The sequence below is a fragment of the Oncorhynchus masou genome, chromosome 22 (assembly GCF_036934945.1).
Source record: "Oncorhynchus masou masou isolate Uvic2021 chromosome 22, UVic_Omas_1.1, whole genome shotgun sequence".
Taxonomy (NCBI): domain Eukaryota; kingdom Metazoa; phylum Chordata; class Actinopteri; order Salmoniformes; family Salmonidae; genus Oncorhynchus; species Oncorhynchus masou.
Genome location: NC_088233.1, coordinates 21032418 through 21053332, shown reverse-complemented (window position 1 = coordinate 21053332; position 20915 = coordinate 21032418). Strand labels below are relative to the sequence as shown.

The window sequence follows — 20915 nt, the reverse complement described above, 5'->3', positions numbered from 1 at the left end:
GAACGACTGAACACCGTGCGCAGATAGTGATACTCCTCCGGCACCCCTGTCAAATCGCCAGGCTCCTCCTGTGAAGTAGAGACAGAGGAAACAGGAGGGATAGCAGACATTAAACAGGTCACATGACAAGAAACATTCCAGAATAGGATAGTATTACTAGACCAATTAATAGAAGGGTTATGGCGCACTAGCCAGGGATGACCCAAAACAACAGGTGTAAAAGGTGAACGAAAAATTAAAAAAGAAATGGTTTCGCTATGATTACCAGAGACAGTGAGGGTTAAAGGCAGCGTCTCACGCTGAATCTTGGGGAGAGAACTACCATCTAAAGCGAACAAGGCCGTGGGCTCCCCTAACTGTCTGAGAGGAATGTCATGTTCCCGAGCCCAGGTCTCGTCCATAAAACAGCCCTCCGCCCCAGAGTCTATCAAGGCACTGCAGGAAGCAGATGAACCGGGCCAGCGGAGATGGACCGGAAAGGTAGTGCGTGATCCAGAAGGAGAGGCCTGAGTAGTTGCGCTCACCAGTAGCCCTCCTTTTACTGATGAGCTCTGGCTTTTACTGGACATGAGGTGACAAAATGACCAGCGGAGCCGCAGTAGAGACAGAGGCGATTGGTGATTCTCCGTTCCTTCTCCTTGGCCGAGATGCGGATACCCCCCAGCTGCATAGGCTCAGCATCCGAGCCGGCGGAGGAGGGTGGCAGTGATGCGGCAGGTGGCAGTGATGTGGAGAGGGGAGCAACGGAGAACGCGAGCTCCTTTCCACGAGCTCGGCGACGAAGATCAAACCGTCGCTCTATGCGAATAGCGAGAGCTATTAAGGAGTCCAGACAGGAAGGAACCTCCCGGGAGAGGATCTCATCCTTAACCTCGACGAGGAGACCCTCCAGAAAACGAGCGAGCAAAGCCGGCTCGTTCCAGTCACTAGAGGCAGCGAGAGTGCGAAACTCAATAGAATAATCCGTTATGGATCTATTCCCCTGACATAGGGAAGACAGGGCCCTGGAAGCCTCCTCGCCAAAAACAGAACGGTCAAAAACCCGTATCATCTCCTCCTTAAAGTCCTGATACTGGTTAATACACTCAGCCCTCGCCTCCCAGATTGCCGTGCCCCACTCACGCGCCCGTCCGGTAAGGAGAGAAATGACGTAGGCGTGCGGGCTGCGCTCCTGGAGTAAGTGTTGGGCTGGAGAGAGAACACCACATCACACTGAGTGAGGAATGAGCGGCACTCAGTGGGCTCCCCAGAGTAACACGGCGGGTTGTTGATCCTGGGCTCCGGAGACTCGGAAACCCTGGAAGTGGGCGGTGGATCGAGGTGGAGTTGGTGAACCTGTCTTGTGAGGTCGGAGACTTGGACGGCCAGGGTCTCAACGGCATGTCGAGCAGCAGACAATTCCTCCTCGTGTCTGCCTAGCATCGCTCCCTGGATCTCGACGGCGGAGTGAAAAGGGTCCGGAGCCGCTGGGTCCATTCTTGGTCTGATTCTTCTGTTATGTACTTGAGTGAAGACCCAAAAGCGGTTTTAACAGAAAACAGAGTTCTTTAATGAAAAACAGGAATGGCATAAATCCTCTTCCAACGTAGTCAATGGAACAAAAAGAACGTTAGAATAATGCAGGATGCACCTGCCAGGCAGACTCCGACAGGATAGGACAAGGTGGAAGCAAACGGGACGACAGCTTGCTTCTGGCATCAAAAACACAAACAAGAATCAGACACTGAAAGTAGCAGGAACAGAGAGAGAAATAGAGACCTAATCAGAGGGGAAGAGAGAACAGGTGGGAAGGAGTGAATGAGCTAGTTAGGGGAGATGTAGAACAGCTGAAGAATGAGAGACAGAGAAGGTAACCTAAAAAGACCAGCAGAGAGAGACAGAGTGAAGAGAAAGGACAGGAACAGACATAACAAGACATGACAGTAATGTGAAGTGTGCCACTCTCCAAATTTCACATCTCCCAGTCCTACCCCTAGCCAAATGAAGTAGTTGGACAAATAATACTGAGCATTCAGGAAGGCCTATTGGATATCTGTGTCTGAATCATTCAAACTAGAAGCCAACCCTTATCTATTGGAACTTCCCTGTTGAATTTCCTGTTTCTTCTTTTGTCTCTGTGTTAGTGAGTCTAAGGAGAGCTCCAGCTCCTCTGTGACTGTCCCTCCACACTGGGACAAAGGAGTCTTGTCTGACGACACAGACTACAAGGTACTATGTAGTGATACTGTACTGTTTAATTTAGTTGAGTTTAAATGAAACACACGTGAGCACACAAGCATTTCACTGTAGTCTGAAACTGTGGTTTTCGACACCTGACATATACCATTTGATTTGCTTTGACACTATTATAATGGTGGGCACCAATATCGATAATGCAATATGATATCGAATTGAGCAAGGGATATCGGTTTATCCTTTATGTTATCCTACACCATTAAGTAAAATAGCATACATGACTGTTCCTGCAGGCACAAAAACCTCTCTCTGCCTCTCAATTTAGCATACTTAATTGCCAACTGATGGGCCATCAATGGGCTTACCATTTTATTCAAACTGGTTGGGTAGGTTAAGCCCCCAGAACATTTGCACCTGGCCTAATGGGCAATTAGCAAGCCGTTGTCTGGACTTCACAAAACTGTGGAAGTGAAAAGAAAATGTAACATTCACACAGTTGCAATGCTTTATATCAATATCGAATTGAAAAACTGCAACTGATATCGATATAGATTTTCCATATTAGTGATATTAATATAAGTGTGGAATATTTCCCATAGAGACATCTCACTTAATAAAGTAATCTGTGGTTTCCTTCAGCTGGTTCCACTCTCAAGCCAGATAGAAGAGTACCAAAAGTTGGAGAAGCTATTCAAAAATACCATGGCCAGCAGCACCATCCACAGCATCAAACGGATCCAGAACCCCTCACTCTGGAGGGTATACCAGTGGTATGTTTTGTAGACTGCTGTATTCAGTTGAAAAACTGGTGTCTAGTAGATCTTCTGAGACTCACTCCTCAGCCTTGTGCCGTTGAAGGCCATTTTCAATAGCGTGATGAGTTGGAAAGCTTCAGAGGGGTAGTTCTGTGTTTTTGTGAAGCAGAGGTCCTGAGATCTGTGCAAAAAATAGAATAGATACAAACATTTTGACATCTGTGGGGCTTTCAACAGGTTTTCTTCTGAGTGGGTTGTGGATAGCAGCTAGTCATACTGTAGCTAGTTTAGCATCCTTGAGACATCCTGCCTTCTTGAGACCACAAATGGGTTTCTGTAGTATAACAGTAACAATGGTGACCTTGGCTTGCAGAGTTCTGTATTGTAAGTTGGCATCGACTCTTGAAGTGGTTTGGTACATGAAACATTAGCATATTTACATAATGATATTTGTTTCCTTACATCGTCCCCGATGCAAATTCAGTACATACCCGGACAAGGAGTGACTGCAATCTACACTTTGGTTTTCACTAGCAACTGGAGACATTAATATTTGTATTTTTGTACTAAAAAAGTATATCTTCCCTGTTTAGCATTTTAAAAATGTCATGCCCAAATCATTGCAAGATAATTTTACACCAAATTTATTGAGTAACACAATCCATGTAGCCCTTAACACTTGTACCCGTATACGGGTTGAAAATTATAGATTTGGGCACTGATAAATTCCTAAATCGGAACGCAGTGGCTGTACAGTAACATGCTATACATGTCAGAGTGCTGGATCTGCGCTGTACCAGAGCATGTGAGCGGAGTTGAGCAGTCGGAAACCCCACTCCTCTCACAGAGCGCTGCGCCAGTACTCCATGTCCTTTCAAACCCCTCTGCTAAACACTGTTCCTCACTCACAGAAAATAAACTGCTGATCCAGATTCACTCCATTCATTAAAATCACATTTTAACCAACACCCATCTGTTTTTGACTACCTGGACATACTACAGTATTTGGTTTTGAAGTATTGAAATTAAACCATATGATTTGAATTAAAAGTATTTTAATAAACAGGTGACAGTAAGAAGCGCTCATCATTTTATTTAGGCTACATGTCGTATTAAACAGCATATAAGCACTCTAAATAGGTCTAATGATTTATTTACTCTATATAATTATTATTTATTAGCCTATTTCAATTAATCCAAGATGGCGTAGCAGTCGGACGTGTGTTTGTCTAGTCATGTAAATAGTTGGTCTCATCTGGGTTTTTTTCTGTATATATTTTAATCTCACTTTCCACCTACATTCAAAATATGCTTTCCTGCAACCCGCCTCACCCAATGTGGTACGGCTCTGATATTTTTATACGTTATAACTGGAACCTCCATCAGAAGCTTGTCAGCTAACTAGATAGCTGTTAGCCACGGCTAGCGGTCTTCACCTTTTAGCTCGGTCACCAGCAAGCTTTAGCTTGGTCAATACCTGCCAGTCTGCACAGCGCGATATCAACCCAGAGCATATCAAACTGCTTTTCTCCACCACATCACCGGATTCCTGCCGCAAGCTCTGGGCCATTACACCGGATCAACACAGCTAGCTAGCTGCAACCGATTGGCCACCGCTGGCTAACACCTCTGTCCTGAAGCAAACACCAGTTAGCCTTGAGCTAGGCCCATCTCCCGGCTAGCCGAAGAGGTATACCTGTTAATTCGTGGGCTTCAATACCTCTTGCCAATTCACCTGGACCTTTTATTGCCGACACGGAGCCCCGTTGATCCATCACGACAGGTCTGCCGACGTAATTGTCTGATGTGGTTTCAACAGGCTTTTCCGTTGCAATGACACCGAAGACCCATCTGCTAGCCCCGGCCCGCTAGTGATGGCTAAAAATTACTTGTCATGCACAAAGTAGATGTCCTAACCGACTTGCCAAAACTATTTTGTTAACAAGAAATTTGTGGAGTGGTTGAAAAACAAGTTTTAATGACTCCAACTGTATATCCATCCTGCCCTGCCTTTCTAAAGTCTTCGATAGCCAAGTTAACAAACAGATCACCGACCATTTCGAATCCCACCGTACCTTCTCCGCTATGCAATCTGGTTTCCGAGCTGGTCATGGGTGCACATCAACCATGCTCAAGGTCCTAAGCGATATCATATCCGCCATAGTTAAAAGACAGTACTATGCAGCCGTTTTCATCGACCTGGCCAAGGCTTTCCACTCTGTCCCCTCCTGTACTCCCTGTTCACCCATGACTGCGTGGCCACACACTCCTCCAACTCAATCATGAAGTTTGCAGACGACACAACAGTGGTAGGCCTGATTACCACAACAACGAAACAGCCTACAGGGAGGAGGTGAGGGACCTAGCGGAGTGGTGCCAGGAAAATAACCTCTCCCTCAACAACAGCAGAGGGAGCACGTCCCTATCCACATCGACGGGACCGCAGTAAAGGTGGAAAGCTTCAAGTTCCTCTACGTACACATCACTGATGATCTGAAATGGTCCACTCACAACAGACAGTGTGGTGAAGAAAGCACAACAGCGCCTCTTCAACCTCAGGAGGCTGAAGAAATTCGGCTAGGCCCCTAAGACCCTCAAACTTTTACAGATGCACAAATGAGAGCATCCTATTGGGCCGTATCACCACCTGGTATGGCAACTGCACCGCCCTCAACCACAAGGCTCTCCAGAGGCTGGTGCGGTCTGCCCAACGCATCAGCGGTTGCCTGCCCTCCAGGACTCCTATAGCATCCGACATCATCAAAGCTGGGACCGAGAAACTGAAAAACAGCTTCTCTCTCAAGGCCACCAGACTGTTAAATAGCCATCACTTGCCGGCTACCACCCAGTTACTCAACCCTGCACCTTAGAGGCTGCTGCCCTATATACTTAGACATTGAATCACTGGCCACTTTAATAATGGTTACATACTACTTTACTCATCTCATATGTACAGTCGTGGCCAAAAGTTTTGAGAATGACACAAATATTAATTTTCAGTCTGCTGCCTCAGTTTGTATGATGGCAATTTGCATATACTCCAGAATGTTATGAAGAGTGATCAGATGAATTGCAATTAATTGCAAAGTCCCACTTTGCCAAGCAAATGACTGAATCCCCAAAAAACATTTCCACTGCATTTCAGACCTGCCACAAAAGGACCAGCTGATATCATGTCAGTGATTCTCTCGTTAACACAGGTGTGAGTGTTGACGAGGACAAAGCTGTAGATCACTCTGTCATGCTGATTGAGTTCAAATAACAGGCTGGAAGCTTCAAAAGGAGGGCGGTGCTTGGAATCATTGTTTTTCCTATGTCAACCATGGTTACCTGCAAGGAAACACGTGGCGTCATCATTGCTTTGCACAAAAAGGGCTTCACAGGCAAGGATATTGCTGCTAGTAAGATTGCACCTAAATCAACCATTTATCGGATCATCAAGAACTTCAAGGAGAGCGGTTCAATTTTTGTGAAGAAGGCTTCAGGGCACCCAAGAAAGTTCAGCAAGCGCCAGGACGTCTTCTAAAGTTGATTCAGCTGCGGGATCGGGCACCACCAGTAGAGAGCTTGCTCAAGAATGGCAGCAGGCAGGTTTAAGTGTAATCTGCACGCACAGTGAGGCAAAGAATTTTGGAGGATGGCCTGGTGTCAAGAAGGGCAGCAAAGAAGCCACTTCTCTCCAGGAAAAACATCAGGGACAGACTGATATTCTGCAAAAGGTACAGGGATTGGACTGCTGAGGACCGGGGTTAAGTCATTTTATCTGATGAATCCCCTTTCCGATTGTTTGGGGCATCCGGAAAAAAGCTTGTCCGGAGAAGACAAGGTGAGCTCTACCATCAGTCCTGTGTCATGCCAACAGTAAAGCATCCTGAGACCATTCATGTGTGGGGTTGCTTCTCAGCCAAGGGGTGGGCTCACTCACAACTTTGCCTAGAACACAGCCATGAATAAAGAATGGTACCAACACATCCTCCGAGAGCAACTTCTCCCAACCTTCCAGGAACAGTTTGGTGACGAACAATGCTTTTCCCAGCATGATGAAGCACCTTGCCATAAGGCAAAAGTGATAACTAAGGGGCTCAGGGAACAAAACATTGATATTTTGGGTCCATGGCCAGGACACTCCCCAGACCTTAATCCCATTGAGAACTTGTGGTCAATCCTCAAGAGGCGGGTGGACAAACAAAAACCCACAAATTTCAAGCATTGATTATGCAAGAATGGGCTGCCATCAGTCAGGCCCAGAAGTTAATTGACAGCATGCCAGGGCGGATTGCAGAGATCTTGAAAAAGAAGGGTCAACAATGCAAATATTGACTCTTTGCATCAACTTCATGTAATTGTCAATGAAAGCCTTTGACACTTATGAAATGCTTGTAATTATACTTCAGTATTCCGTAGTAACATCTGACAAAAATAAGACATTGAGGCAGCAGACTTTGTGAAATTAATATTTGTGTCATTCTCAAAACTTTTTAACACAACTGTGTAAATACTGTATTTTAGTCAATGCCACTCCGACATTGCTCGTCCTAATATTCATATATGTATATTTATTTAATTATTTTACTTTTAGATTTGAATTTCTAGACAGTACTGCACTGTTGGAGCTAGGAACCGAAGCATTTCTCTACACCCAGGATAACATCTGCTAAATGTGTGTATGTGAGCAATAACATTTGCTTTGACTTGAGAATACCCTCTCCACCCTTGCAGAGCCACTAGGGATGCTAAACACCCTTCGGGCTACTCTTGCCATGTTGGGCAGGGATGCATAGCTTTTTTGATGTTGTTGGTAGGTCTAAATATTTTTAGGCAACATAACCCTATCAAAACGGAAAGCTCCTTGAGAGGTAATATGTCAGCAGGCCTATTGGGACAAAATCTATGAAAATAAACAACTTTTAAGAGTAGATTTGTTTTGGTTTCTAAATACTTTGCTACAATGACACGTAGCTAGCTACCTACTTCATTCTGTTCATGTTAGTATGTGCACGTAATAAGTACACCATCATGCTTTTGGAATGCGTGTCTTTTCAGATTCCACAGTGGTTCTTTAGTTGTGGACACAACATCACTACACTCCCTCTCTTGGTCCTCATCTTTGTAAGTCACCTTGATTTTGCACCTGAATGTTTTATCAGTTTCTTTATGAAATATTTGAAACTCCATGACAGTAGCTAAAGAAAGGGGCTATGCTGGGGCGGGCATGCCCTGAGCTAATGAAGTGAGTGCTATTGGAACAAAATTGGAGCGGGCGAGGGGGCTGGAACTCTGTGCTCCAGCCAAATTGGACACTGCTCATGCTCTGCGTTGTACGGGTTTTGACTGAGAGCCACTCTGATTGGGCAACTTTTGCACATTTTGTATTTGATTGAGGGGAAATGCTGTAAATTGTATTTTGAAAGATGAGATAGAGGATTTATAATAAATATGGCTTTGTTATAAAATCAAATCAAACACCTGTGAGTCCATTAATGTGCACTTCACATTTCCAAGTCATTAAACTGATGACATATACAGTCAATATTTATGATCACCATGTTTGATGTACAGTTACAAGATGACAAGACGTCATACCCTGCATTGTTCTGAACAGAATGCTAATTTTCTTCACAACAGTAATTGTGTAATGGCTGGGATGCAGGGTTGTAATTCCAAGGAAAACGACTACAAACTACTTGCCGTAGTTCCTCAGCGTCACAGCTAGGAGAGCTCAAACACCTTATGGTTGAAGACTCTTCTTTGAGACATTAAAGTTTATTGAAATGACTTAGGAACTGTGCACATTTTGGAGAGGTGTGTGTGTGAGGCCACTTGGAGACACCAGTTAGTCCTCACTCAAACTGTTGTCATTTTTTTGTCCTATTTTGCACTTACCCCACATTTCCCAGGAATAATATTATGTTAAAGTAATGAATGCAGACTATTTGCAGCGAAAAGTACACCAAATGTAAAATCCAGTGTAATGTTTGTGTTTCAGTCTTTGGAACTGACAATAATAATTTGGGTGGGTGGGGGGGGTGGGGGGGTGCTAATCTGTTACACAGAAGTGTTTTTATTTTTACATATCCAAACTCCCCCTGAGACACCCGCAGGGAGTGGGTTCATGGCCAGGGTCACCATTGTACAGCTCCCCTGGAGAAATTAGGGTTAAGTGCCTTGCTCAAGGGCACAGCTATAGATGTTTATTTTGTTTTCTCCGATAATCAAATCAGCAACTTTTTTGTTTACTGGCCCAACATGCTAACCTCGAGGCTACCTGCCACCCTGTTGTGTCTTGACCTTTTGATTTAATAATCTTCCCATCAACTCCAAACTGTTGTCTTTAAATCACTACCATGGGTATACATATGCTTTTCATATTTCTTCTGTAAGACACATTTAAATTTAGCCCTATCCATATAGGCCAATTCCAACCAGTGTAAAGGGCTAAGAGGATATTTAGGCATGACATGTCAAACTTGCTAAATTTAATTAATGTTTGATATTTCCTGTTCCTTGACCGGTCAGTCTGCAACTTTTGAGGTTCATATCTTTGAGGTTTTACTGTATAAGCATGTTTGCAGTGGCTAGTTTGAACAAAACCAAATGTATGGATTGCAGCCACTCCTTGTCCATAGATTGCATTCAAGGTAAGGATACAAATATCTTAATATGTAAAATTGCTGAACTATCCCTTTTAATGTATTGTTTTGTGTGCTTGTGGTTAGGCAGAAGGAACAGATGATGAAGAAGAATGGCGGGAAACCGGTTGATGAGAGAGAATTGTTCCACGGCACAGATCACTCTATCATAGATGTCATCTGTGAACAGAACTTTGACTGGAGGACCTGCGGTGTCAATGGAACACTTTATGGCCTAGGTGAATCTCTCTATTGCTATATCAAGTCACATAAAATAAAATGTTTCTGCTAGACTTTTGAAACATTTGTCTCTAACATGCTGTTGTTGTTATTTTACAGGGAGCTACTTTGCTAGAGATGCCTTATACTCTAACGCGTACATAAGATCTCAGAGCAGTAGTAAGAAGATTATGTTTGTGGTTCTGGTCTTGGTTGGAGAGTTCACCAATGGGTGTCGGACATACCGTCGTCCACCTACGAAAAGCACCAGCAAGGTCCTCTACGACAGTTGTGTCGACTCAGAAAACAACCCATCCATTTTTGTTGTGTTTGAGAAACAGCAGATTTATCCTGAATACCTAATTGAGTACTCCTAAAAATCCACAGGGGTCCATACCAATGTCTTCCACTGAAGACAACTGATATTTTGTGACTTGCTAGCAGTCCTCACATGCTCTACCTACTGTATTTATGTTATTTCTGGGGTATTTCTTTTATTATTTTGGGCTCTTTTAATCCATTTCGCCAGTTCAGTGCTATAGCATGATTGAAATTTAAAGGCAATGTTCCCACGCTCACAGTCGCTTCTAGTCTGTATCTTTTTATGTATTATTTCTTACATTGTTACCCCAGGAAATCTTAAGTCTTACTACATACAGCCGGGAAGAACTATTGGATATCAGAGCGACGTCAACTTACCAACATTACAACCAGGAATACGACTTTCCCGAAGCGGATCCTTTGTTCGCACCACCACCTAGGGCATTTGATCTGATCCCAGAGACCGACCCAAAATAACATTGCCGCAGAAGAGGTAGACTGAGCGGCCTCCTGGTCAGACGTTAAGGCTTGCACACCACCCACAGTCGTGTATATCCTCCCTCAAGCTGATACCACAACGGCCCTCAAGGAACTTCACTGGACTATATGCAAACTTAAAACCATATATCCTGAGGCTGCATTTATTGTAGCTGGGGATTTTAAAAAAGCAAATGAGAACAAGGCTACCTAAATTCTATCAGCATATTGATTGTAGCACTCGTGCGGGCAATACACTTGGTCACTGCTACTCTAACTTCCGCAATGCATACAAGGCCCTCCCTTTGGCAAATCTGAACATGACTCCATTGTGCTCCTCCCGTCTTATAGGCAGAAACTCAAACAAGATGTACCCGTGACGAGAACTATTCAACCTTGGTCTGACCACTCAGGAATCCACGCTTCAAGAATGTTTTGATCACGTGGACTGGGTAATGTTCGGTGCAGCCTCAGAATAATATACATTTATTCGGTGAGTGAGTTTATAAGGAAGTACATGTTGTACCCACTGTGACCATTAAAACCTACCCTACCAGAAATCCGTGGTTAGATGGTGGCATTTGCGCAAAACTAACATCCCAGTTAACCATGAAAAGATGACTGGGACTGTGGCAGATTACAAACAGTGTAGTTATTTCCTCCGCAAGGTAATCAAACAAGCAAAATGTCGGTATAGGGACAAAGTGCAGTCGCAATTCAATGGCTCAGACACGAGATGTATGTGACAGGGTCTACAGGCAATCACGGACTACAAAAAGAAAACCAGTCACGTCATGGACACCGTCTTGCTCCCAAACAAACTAAACACCTTTGCCCGCTTTTAGGATGATACCATGCCACCGACACGGCCCGCTACCAAGGACTGCGGGCCCACCCTCTCCTTCTCCGTGGCTGATGTGAGTAAGACATTTAAACGTGTTAACCCTTGCAAGGCTGCCAGCCCAGACGGCATCCCTAGCCGCGTCCTCAGGGCATGTGGAGACCAGCTTGCTGATATGTTTACGGACATATTCAATCTCTCCCTATACCAGTCTGCTGTCCCCACATGCTTCAAGATGGCCACCATTGTTCCTGTACCCAGAAGGCTCAGCCCCCTCCTGTACTCCCTGTTCACCCATGACTGCTCGCCTCCAACTCAATCAAGTTTGCAGACGACACGACAGTAGTGGGCTTGATTACCAACAAATACGACACAGCCTACAGGGAGGACGTGAGGGCACTTGGAGTGTGGTGTCAGTAAAGCAACCTCTCACTCAATGTCAACATAACAAAGTAGATGATCATGGATTTCAGGAAACAGCAGAGGGAGCACCCCCTATCCACATCAACGGGACAGCAGTGTAGAAAGTGGAACATTTTAAGTTCCTCTGCGTACTCATCACTGACAAACTGAAATGGTCCACCCACACAGACAGTGTGGTGAAGAAGGCGCAACAGCGCCTCTTCAACTTCAGGAGGCTGAATAAATTTGGCTTGTCACCTAAAACCCTCACAAACTTGTACAGATGTACAATTGAGAGCATCCTGTTGGGCTGTATCACCACCACCTTGTATGGCAACTGCACCGCCCACAATCACAGGACTCTCCAGAGGGTGGAGCATCACGCATCACCGGGGGCAAACTACCTGCCCTTCAGGACACCTACAGCACCCGATGTCACAGGAAGGCAAAAAAGACCAAGGACAACAATCACCTTTGCCACTGCCTGTTCACCCCACTACTATCCAGAAGGCAAGGTCAGTATAGGTGCATCAAAGCTGGTCCATCAGACTGTTAAACAGCCATCATTATCACAGAGGCTGCTGCCTACATACAGACTTGAAATCATTGGCCTCTTTAATAAATGGATCACTAGTCATTAATAATGCCACTTTAATGTTTACATATCTTGCATTACTCGTGTATATACTGTATTTTATACCATCTGTTGCATCTTGCCTATGCCGCTCGGTCATCGCTCATCCATATATTTGTATGTGTATATATTCTTATTCCATCCCTTTAGATTTGTGTGTATTAGGTAGTTGTTGTGGAATTGTTAGATATTACTGCACTGTCGAACCTAGAAGCACAAGCATTTCGCTACACTCGCAGTAACATCTGCTAACCATGTGTATGTGATCAATGAAATTTGATTTGCATTCACAGTAAACGCTGAATATGCCGGCTTAATCGGAAATGACCTTTTACATTTAAATCACGCTATAGCGCTGAACTTCGGCGATTGGAATTGATCCAGCCCTAAGATGTTTTACTTTCCTTTTCAGTAAGTCATGCATAACATGGCACAACGGTTGCAGAGGATTGAGCTCTTTTTATATATTTCATTTTTTAAATGTGTGGCAGTCCCACTCCTTACATATTTTATTGGTTGATGGTACAATGGCGAGAACACAGGAAATGAAGGAGAGAGATGTGAGTCAGAAGGGCAGTGGGTCAGATTTGAACCCATGCCCACACAGTATATGTGTGCCAGGGTCTACGGCCCTGTAATCGCAAGAGCATAGGTAGGTTTTTATTTGATTTAATGGTCATCGGGTCTTCGATATTAATGTACACATGGAAATTCTTACGTCAGAGACATCATTGTACGTTTTATCTCTCTTATGTAGGTGAAAGCTACAACTTATTCCTTGAGGTGGATATGTTTTTTAAATTTTGACACTGTACAAACTTAAACGTCTATAGTAATGTTAAATATCAACTTCTTAAGCTGAGTACTGAATACCTCTTGTTACAGTCCTGTTATGCTCTTTTCTTATGTACACTATCAACTTAATATTTATCTTTACAATGATCTAAATTGTTACACTGCAATAAAATGTCTCTTTACTCAGTTTCTTCCTCATTGACAATATTCAAGAAATCAGATGCTAAATAGATTAAACATGAACTATTAAATTTTACACACATTCTGAATGATTGGGAGAGATTTTTTCCATTTCAGCATTTAGTCCACCATTGCGTTTACTCTTTCATAGCATGTCATCATTATTCCTTTCAATTAAAATGGAATATTTCAGAATGTATATTGATAACATCTTTGACTGATTTTGATTATTAATTTTACATTTAATGAATATGTAACATCAAATTGCAGAGCAACACTCCAAATCAACACAATTAATACCATCCCATTGGTATAAAGTCTATACAGTCAATCTTAAAGTAATCATACACAGTAACATCAGAGCTTTTCAACTTAAAGAGGAAATGAGAAATGGAGTGAGCTGATATTGCTTTCCGCTCTCATCGAGTCGTGATCTTATTAGTATTACCTTCATGTAAATCATAGCTTCATTTTAAAGATGAAAGATTTGGAAATCTGTGAGGTAGAGGTCCTATAACATTTAGTCAATGCCTACACTGTTATGATGGATAATTGCGAGGATGCTTGCAAAGATTCACTTTCCAGCCATAGAGCTGTTGGGAGAGACAATACAAATCCTTAAAGGGATAGTCCATCCAAATGACAAATATTCGGATGACTTTACCCTGTAAGTCTATGGACAAGGTAATTGCATAGCATTTGGAGACAGTGGACAGGTAAACCAAACTAAAGCATGGATGGTCTTATCCATAGACTACTTACAGGAAAACCAATATTATAATTGTTTAATTTGAGTGAACTATCCCTTTAATAGTTAATGGGCATGTTCTAATATACATTATATTATGAATTGATCCTTCCCTTTAATGCAGTCCTGCAGTGACTATTCAGTAACAATGGATATCAACATGAATTTATACAGATGTCAAGGAATGTTGTTCTTTTGTTATAAGAAGTTTGCCACAGTCTTCCCCCTCCCACCAGCCCCCACTTCCCCCAGCATGCTTCTCCTCCCCCTCTCTCTAGTCCTGCAGAATCACCGTGGAGATCATTGTGCCATTGGCAGGGGCCTCTTGGAGGGCTTGACCTCCATCCAGTACATTGGCTGATTAAAAAGGTGAGCTGCCCCTGGCACAACCTCACTTTTTCTGTGCAAATTGTAATTTACCATGGAAGCAGTTGCATAAAGTACTTAAGTAAAAATATTTTAAAGTACTACTGAAGTAGTTTTTGGGGGTATCTGCACTTGACTTATTTTTGACAACTTTTACTTTTAATAATGTACTTTTTACTCCACACATTTTCCCTGACCCCCAAAAGTACTTGTTACATTTTGATAGCTTAGCAGAACAGGAAAATAGTGTAATTCACGGTCATCCCTACTGCCTCTAATCTGGCAGACTCACTAAACACACATGCTTCATTTGTAAATGATGTCTGCATGTTGGAATGTGGCCCTGTCTATCCATGTATTTTTTTTAAATAAAATAAAAATAGTACCGTCTGGTTTGCTTAATATGAGGAATTTTAAATGTTTTACTCTTGATACTTAAGTACATTTGACCAAATACTTTGAGATTTTTAAGTTAAAGAAGAGGTTAATGCTCGCCTGGTCTCAGATCTGTTTGTGCTTTTTTGCCAACTCTCTTATGTAAAGGGAGTGCCAAAAGTGTGACAATAACCATAGAAGTTAGCAAGACAGCACAAACAGACCTGGGACCAGGCTAGGTTAATGTTACTTTATTTTTAGCCTTAAAATAAGCAGTCACTGGATGGATAATGTATCTGTTTCATAGAAATCACACTACATTCTAGAAAGCAGCTACAGAACAGAGCTATTCTCCTGCAGGGGGAGTCGCTGGTTCTCCCTCTATCTCTCTTTTAGTGATTGTCACATAGATGCCATTCTTGGGTCCGAGAGTGGTGTGAGACTTCAACTCCAGAGGAACCTGCAACATACATGTGCAAGAGCAACATGTTAAAGAGCTAGGATACAGCATAGACTGGGTTTTATACATGTGACTCTGTATTTTCAATCTTATTATGACCTTTACAAATGGAGGTTGGGATAAGTGCCAAAATAAGAAATATGGGCCCGTATTCATAAAGTGTATCAGTATGAATGGTGATCTTGGATCAGTTTTGCTTTTTAGATCATCGATCAATATGCTTATATGGACAGGGGCGACCTGATCCTAGATCAGCATTCCTTCTCTAAGACTCTTTTTAGAGAATATGGAGGTTTAACCCACCTTGGTGTCTTTGCAGGCCACAATGTTGAACTTCCTGAAGACATGCACCAGGGCCATCTTGATCTCCAGCTGGGCCAGCCTCATGCCGACACAGCTGCGGGGCCCCGCCCCAAACGGCAGGTACACAAACGGGTGTCTGCTGGCCTTGGCCTCCACTGTGAATCTGAATGGCAGAGTAGAGGCCTCAGTGGACAGTATTGGAATACAATCTGATACTATACTTGTATTATCACGTGTCAATGTTGTCACTCCATGTTGTACAGAACATTAACATAATGTGAGGCAGTGACAGTGTCCTGTAGCTGTGCTGTGTAACAATGTAGCTGTGCTGGGACTTCTCCATGTTAGATTGATAGAAATGGAACCTAATTACTGAGCTACAGTAGACTGACTGCCGCCTACCTCTCAGGGATGAACTTCTCTGGCTCGGGCCAGTACTCTGGATCATAGTGCAGATAGCCTGCAGGGATCTCCAGGGTGGCTCCCTTGGGTAGGAACTGTCCATTCACCATGCAGTCCTCGTCAACTTCACGGGCAAACCTGAAACAAAATGGTTGCTCAGTTTCCACAATGCACATAATGAAATGATGAACTATGGAAACATGGGGGACATTTATCTTATTTAACCTTTATTTAGCTAGGCAAGTCAGTTAAGAACAAATTCTTATTTACAATGATGGCCTACCCAGACCAAACCCTAACCCAGATGACGCTGGGCTGATTGTGCGCCGCCCTATGGGACGCCCAATCACGGCCGGTTGTGATACAGAATAGTACTGAGATGCAGTGCCTCAGACCGCTGCGCCACCTTGAATCCCAAACATATACAGGACATAAGAGAGTTGTCTTGTGAATCATTCTAATGTCAATATTATCAATACTTTAAGGCTCTTACCTGAAACCAGGCGGGTAGAGGCGCAGAGCTTCTGATATGACCATGTCAAGATATTTCAGCTCCTGGACATTGGTGTAATCTGGTGAATCCTACAACAGAGAAAATAACACAATCTTGCATTCCTATACTATCGAGTCAATACTGAAAGCACATTTGACACCCAAAAAAATCAAGAAAAGAAGCAAAGTGCAATTCATACTGATGCCAGCAGAGTGCAGCAACTCATGTTATTCAAGACTATGCTATGGTTATGAGTTTATTTGGAGAGCATGGCTGAGAATGTAAGAGTTTGTTACTGCACCAAACAAACCACAAAGATTAACTACATCCGAGATGAATGTATGGATGTTGAGAGTGACTGAGTCGACATTAACACTGTTAAACAATAACTACGCTGAACAAACACCCCACTGTCCCTAAAACACTGCTGTTGTCCTCAATGTGTGTGTGCATGCTTGTACATGTGTGCCCATGTGTGTGTGTGGTTCGGTGGTTAGAGGGCCAGTCACTGCCCTGTGTGAAGAGTGTGTGTGTCTGGGGACAATTCTAGAGCCTGTAAAAACGGGACTCCATTGTCTGGCCTTCCTGTCACTTCTCATTGGCCGTCACACAGTTCCCCAGGGGAATGACATGTCCCTAATGAGCGCTAAGAGCTAACACGGCTCTCTGCTCCACTGATAAAGCCTAAACGCCGCTAGCTGCCAGACCTGTTGTGTAAAGAGAGAGAGAGAGAGAGAGAGAGAGAGAGAGAGAGAGAGAGAGAGAGAGAGAGAGAGAGAGAGAGAGAGAGAGAGAGAGAGAGAAAGAAGAGAGAGAGAGAGAGAGAGAGAGAGAGAGAGAGAGAGAGAGATTCAATGTGTCTGTAGCCTAGTACCACAACACTCTCCGCCAGACTGTGGATGAAATATGTAGCATGCAGCGACAGTGTTATTTCCGCCTGTAGTGCCGGTGTACCTAATGATTATTCATGCTTGGTTTACTGCCAGGGGAGAGGGAGCGTCTGTGAAGTTGAGAGTTAGTTGGAGCATTTGTATTCCGACGCCATGATTTCCTAATTATGCAGATTCAATGACAATCACTTATCCAAATCCTGCAGGGCAGTTTAACAAAGCTGATTCCACAAGTTAATCGGGAACACATTGGCCCCAGTGTGTGTCTGTGTGTGTCTATCCGTCTGTGTGTGAGTGTGTGTCCGTCTGTGCGTGTGCATCAAACACCCTGGTTCTGCACCACGGGGCGTGACGTACCTCACAACATTGTGCCCCATCAGATATCAGTGTTTAGCATGCCTCAGCCCTTTAGTCATCAAATAAGCCCATTGTTTATTCCAACGGCACACAGAGACCTAGAAAAAACACACTCCCTTTCACTGAAAGATGGCACAGCAACATCATCAAGATTTAGAAATGTACTACATTTAGTGTACACTGTAGAAAAACGTTTTACAACAGAAAACAAAAAAGTGTTTCTTATTGGTCAAGTTAATCTTGTCCCTCCCTGTATTCTGCCATTTGCTACCTAATGAATGTGTGTTATAATACACAGGAAAGCTACTGATGCGCAGTGTTCTATAACAGAGGAATAGGATTGACTGACCTGACCAACCTGACCTTACAGCAATCACAGTATGAAATTCCCCCCTCCCAGTTACAGTGTGAGGTCAGACAGTAATAACCGTGGGCTCTGGAGTGGCTAATGGATGGAGGGACTGGGTGGAGAGGAGCCCGCTCTGTCTATCGCCTGTCCTGGGGGCCACCAGAGTGCACAGGGGACCTGGAGTGTGTGGTAAGGCTCCCCACCTTTAGATATCCTCCTAAGACCCCCTTAAGCACCTGAGTTGGTTTGATGTCTGCTTGGCTGCATCTGCATATGGTACAAGTGAAGCGGTGTCATGATAAGACTATGTCGGCGAGCATCTAGACCACCATTTCCCTCTGTTTTGTGGGCGAACGTACAAATCACTAGAGAACAAACTGCCGAGACTATCCTATCAACAGGATATTATAGTTCTTTAAGTCCCATGTTTCTCGGAGTCGTAGCTGAGCAAGGACATGGATAATATACATTTTGCTGGCTTTTCCATGCATCGTCAAGATCAGAAGGCAGCCTCGGATAAGATAAGAGGTGGAGGGTGTGTCTTTGTTAACAACAGCTGGCACATGATCTCTAATGTTAAGGAAGTCTCAAGTTTGGCTCACCTGAGTTAGAATACCTCATGGTAAGCTGCATACCATACTAGCTGTCTACTTACCACCACAAACCGATGCTGGCACTAAGACAACACACAACAAGCTGTATAGGGCCATAAGCAAACAAGAAAATGCTCATCCAGAAACAGTGCTTCTTGTGGACAGTGATTTTATTACAGGGAAACTTGACCTCATTTTTAACAGAATGTCACCTGTGCAACTAGATCACCTTTACTCCACACACAGAAACACATACAAGGCTCTCCCTTGCCCCCCCTTTGGCAAATCTGACCATAACTCTATCCTCCTGATTCCTTCATACAGGCAAACACTCAGGAGGTACCTAGGGATGGACATGAGTACTCGAAACAGATGTCAATGCTTTATCTTTAACCAGAGATATTCAAATCAAATGTTATTTGTCACATACACATGGTTTGCAGATGTTAATGTGAGTGTAGCGAAATGCCTGTGCTTCTAGTCCCGACCATGCAATAATATCTAACAAGTAATCTAACCTAACAATTTCACAACAACTACCTTCTACACACAAGTGTAAAGGAATTAATAAGAATATGTACATAAAAATATATGAATGAGTGATGGCTGAACGGCAGAGGCAAGAGGCAGTAGATGGTATAGAGTACAGTATATACATATGAGATGAGTAATGTAGGGTATGGAAACATTATATAAAGTGGCATTGTTTAAAGTGGCTAGGCTACATTTATTACATACATTTTTCTATTATTAAAGTGGCTAGAGTTGAGTATGTTGTCAGCAGCCACTCAATGTTAGTGATGGCTGTTTAACAGTCTGATGCCCTTGAGATAGAAGCTGTTTTTCAGTCTCTCGGTCCCCGCTTTGATGCACCTGTACTGACCTCGCCTTCTGGATGATAGCGGGGTGAACAGGCAGTGGCTCGGGTGGTTGTTGTCCTTGATCTTTTGGCCTTCCTGTGACATTGGGTGGTGTAGGTGTTCTGGAGGGCAGGTAGTTTGCCCCCGGTGATGCGTTGTGCAGACCTCACTAACCTCTGGAGAGCCTTATGGTTGTGGGTGGAGCAGTTGCCGTACCAGGCGGTGATACAGCCCAACAGGATGCTCTCGATTGTGCATCTGTAAAAGTTTGAGTGTTTTTGGTGACAAGCCAAATTTCTTCAGCCTCATGAGGTTGAAGAGGCGCTGCTACGCCTTCTGTGTGGGTGGATCATTTCAGTTTGTCCGTGATGTTTACGCCGAGGAACTTAAAACTTTCCACCCTCTCCACTACTGTCCTGTCGATGTGGATAGGGGGTGCTCCCTCTGCTGTTTCCTGAAGTCCACGATCCTCTCCTTTGTTTTGTTGACATTGAGTGTGAGGTTATTTTCCTGACACCACACTCTGAGTGCACTCACCTCCTCCCTGAAGGCCGTCTTGTCATTGTTGGTAGTCAAGCCCACCATTGTAGTGTCTTCTGCAAACTTGATGATTGAGTTGGAGGCGTGCATGGCCACGCATGGGTGAACAGGGAGTACAGGAGGGGGCTGAGAACGCACCCTTGTGCTCCCCAGTGTTGAGGATCAGCAGGGTGGAGACCCTCACCACCTGGGGGCAGCCCGTCAGGAAGTCCAAGACCCAGTTGTACAGGGTGGGGTCGAGACCCAGGGTCTCGAGCTTAATGACGAGTTTAGAGGGTAATATGGTGTTACATGCTGAGCTGTATTCAATGAACAGCATTCTTACTTAGGTATTCCTCTTGTCCAGATGGGTTAGGGCAGTGTGCAGTGGGATTGCGATTGCGTCGTCTGTGGACCTATTGGGGCAGTAAGCAAATTGGAGTGGGTCTAGGGTGTCAGGCAGGGTGGAGGTGATATGGTCCTTGATTAGTCTTTAAAGCATTTCATGATCATGGAAGTGAGTGCTACGGGGCGGTAGTCATTTAGCTTAGTTACCTTAGCTTTCTTGGGACCAGGAACAATGGTGGCCCTCTTGAAGCATGTGGAAACAGCAGACTGGGATAAGGATTGATTTGAATATGTCCATAAACATACCAGCCAGCTGGTCTGCGCATGCTCTCAGGACACAGCTGGGGATGCCATCTGGGCCTGCAGCCTTGCAAGGGTTAACACGTTTAAATGTTTTACTCACGTTGGCTGCAGTGAAGGAGAG

The 20915-nt window shown here is 44.0% G+C and overlaps 2 protein-coding genes across 4 annotated transcripts in view; one reads left to right on the top strand and one right to left on the bottom strand.

Annotated features, from left to right (window-relative positions):
• Positions 1 to 13435, top strand: part of LOC135509166 (protein mono-ADP-ribosyltransferase PARP12-like) — a 30524-nt gene extending 17089 nt beyond the window's left edge. The window contains exons 9-12 of the mRNA XM_064929592.1: positions 2124 to 2208; positions 2815 to 2945; positions 9647 to 9798; positions 9899 to 13435. Of these exons, the coding sequence (XP_064785664.1) occupies positions 2124 to 2208; positions 2815 to 2945; positions 9647 to 9798; positions 9899 to 10155 (625 nt within the window). The 3' untranslated portion in view covers positions 10156 to 13435. The remainder of the gene's footprint in view (positions 1 to 2123; positions 2209 to 2814; positions 2946 to 9646; positions 9799 to 9898) is intronic.
• Positions 13436 to 15153: 1718 nt separating this feature from the next.
• LOC135509167 (thromboxane-A synthase-like) overlaps positions 15154 to 20915 on the bottom strand; it is a 128094-nt gene continuing 122332 nt past the window's right edge. For all 3 annotated transcript variants that reach the window (XM_064929594.1, XM_064929593.1, XM_064929595.1), the window contains 4 exons: positions 16576 to 16664; positions 16083 to 16220; positions 15681 to 15843; positions 15154 to 15377 (listed from right to left, as the gene is read on the bottom strand). In XM_064929594.1, coding sequence (XP_064785666.1) covers positions 15264 to 15377; positions 15681 to 15843; positions 16083 to 16220; positions 16576 to 16664 — 504 coding nt within the window. In that variant the 3' untranslated portion in view covers positions 15154 to 15263. The remainder of the gene's footprint in view (positions 15378 to 15680; positions 15844 to 16082; positions 16221 to 16575; positions 16665 to 20915) is intronic.